Raw genomic sequence first — 2500 nt, 5'->3', positions numbered from 1 at the left:
GCTGTTTTTTATTTTTGTTTTTGTTGTTATTTTTTGATGATTGTAGTTCATGTGGTTATTATCACTCAGTTTTCACTACTGTTTTCACTACATCTGCCACTTGTATTAGGAAACTGGAGAATTACTGTTATACTTTACAAAATTATCAGTTTGAAAATTATCTGTATATCAATAGACACAGAAAGTAGAGAGATGTAGAGAGGAAGAGAGAGAGAGAGGTAAGATGTGTATAAAGAGGAAGATAGAAAGGTAATATTTATAGAGAGAAAAAGGGGGAGAAATAAGAGAAGGGAAGAATTAAGGAAGCAAACGGGTTGGAAAGATAAGGCTAGAGGATCTCTAGTTGTTTTTGCTGTAAGTTCGGGAGTTTCTTAATGTTTTCCCTCTTTACAGTTGAATAGACTTGTGTCGTATGCTAATGAAGAAGATGAGGAGGAGGACGTGGAGGATTTGCCGCCAGAAGAAGAAGAAGAAGAACCAGATGAGGGTAAGTGTTTTCTCTGTACAATAAATCAATTTAAATAGATAAATGGAAGTGATTATGAATAGTGAAAGCCTCAAATGTTCTAGGTCGTATGATCAAAGATATGCTCAGAAGACTCCAAAATACTGGAATGCTTGTTCTGAAAGCTCTTGAAAGCCAAGCCCTGCCATGAACAATATTAATGTTTCATGAAGACTCAGTTTTCGGAGTTAGTATGCTTGACCACAACAAATTGGCACCAAAATTTAAACAATTGATGGCCTAGGTGGTAGTACAAACAAGATAGTATGTTAGTTGTGGCATTAGTGAGAATTTTATGAGCTGTTAGCATTAATACAATGTAGCTTAACCTGTTGATGATTTGCACTGTCCCTTGTGGTTTTGTTTTATTGATTTTTTTTATTATGACTCGGGAAGTGTTTTGTCACCAAGGAGTCAAATAATGGTAATGATAATGGTAGTAATAATAAAAATAATAGCAATAACATTAGTGACAATACAAATTAAAGTAAAAGAGATCGAAGATCCTTAATATTCAAGGAATGTCACACATGGATAATAGTAAGCAGGCCATATAATTGACTCCTTAGTGACTAAGCACTTATGAAGGTATCACTTTTTGTAAACAAATTTATTAAAACTAAAATACAGTGTATGTACCCAACACCAGTGGAAATGTCATGCAGACTTTAAGTAGAATACATTGTGTCTACACCTTGGAAATTCTGAACACAGACAATACTAGCAATGGAAAATTTTTGTCAGACATGGAGGTTAATTCTAACATTGTCCATCATTACAGAATTATTTGGGAAACATGCATAATATTATGATTTTGATTTCTTGGTATTAAAAGACTTGACTTTTGGAACTAATAGCATCCCTATTATGGTTTTGTAATTGCATTTTTATAGGATTTCCTGTCAGTGGATGATTTTATTTTGATTTTCCTCACCAGTTTTAATTTCATTTATTTGAATGTAAGAAAATATATATATATATATATATATATATATATATATATATATATATATATATATATATATATATATATATATATATGAATTAGATAACATTTGAATTAACACTGCTGCATCTAAGGAACATTTATGAAGGAAAATTCTGTGATTATATGCTGTTTTGTTACAAACTGTAGTAGTGTTTGTTAGGTTGCAGGATGCTGACAAACAAGAAAAAAATGTAATTCATTCTTAGTACATACAGACAAATATAAAGTCTGACCTAAAGCAAATTCTTTAATAAACCACATATCTGTGTCTACATTTGTGCAGATATCATTTGATCTGAAAAGATTATTATGCTTATTTAAATTTCCAGTGGTTAACTCTGAGCCAATGGACACCGGCTCAGATGAGGGAGAAGAGGAGAAGCCCGTAACAAGGGATCTGGGGGTTCGGTTGCCTGCCCCTCCAGCAGGGAAGTGCTCTCCACATCTTCAGGTAGTGTTATTTTTGTGTGTGTTTGTTCATGGGCGTGTGTGTGTGTGTGTGTGCGTGTATGTTTGTGCATTTTATCCTTTTTAACTTGTTTTTCTTAGCCATTCTCAGATAGCAGTTATAAGTATGTTTTTGTCACTGATTTGAAGCAGGATGAAAAACATCTAGATTCCACAGGCTGATGTGAGAGTTTATGAAGCCTTATTTCTTCTGACAGTCTTCAGTAACATATCAAAAAGCCTCTAGATGCCAGTCATTATATGATTTTACACTGCCAAGGGATTAAGGTACATTATAAGATTTCAGTGGTAAAGCTAAAAGGCCTTTAGATTTGCTTTCCCATCTCTTGTTTTTATAAGTAGACACAGAAAAGTCATGATTTTTTTTCCTTGGTATGCATGTTGATTGCAGTGCAAGATGTAAAATAGAATAAATGTTATTTATTTACAATAGATGTCACAAGGTGATTGCGTGTGTATGACTACCCTGAATCTGGTACTTACATCTGAAAGCCCATAAAGTAACCTGGGAGCCCTTTATAAACCATTCTGACTAGGGA

The 2500-nt window shown here is 33.5% G+C and overlaps 1 protein-coding gene across 1 annotated transcript in view; it reads left to right on the top strand.

Annotated features, from left to right (window-relative positions):
* The window catches only part of LOC125029199 (SAP30-binding protein-like), a 13766-nt gene that overhangs the window by 3647 nt on the left and 7619 nt on the right, over window positions 1–2500 (top strand). The window contains exons 3-4 of the mRNA XM_047619060.1: window positions 394–487; window positions 1823–1944. Coding sequence (XP_047475016.1) covers window positions 394–487; window positions 1823–1944 — 216 coding nt within the window. The remainder of the gene's footprint in view (window positions 1–393; window positions 488–1822; window positions 1945–2500) is intronic.

Source organism: Penaeus chinensis, chromosome 9 (genome assembly GCF_019202785.1).
Source record: "Penaeus chinensis breed Huanghai No. 1 chromosome 9, ASM1920278v2, whole genome shotgun sequence".
Lineage (NCBI taxonomy): Eukaryota > Metazoa > Arthropoda > Malacostraca > Decapoda > Penaeidae > Penaeus > Penaeus chinensis.
This window is presented reverse-complemented; position numbering and strand designations above follow the sequence as displayed.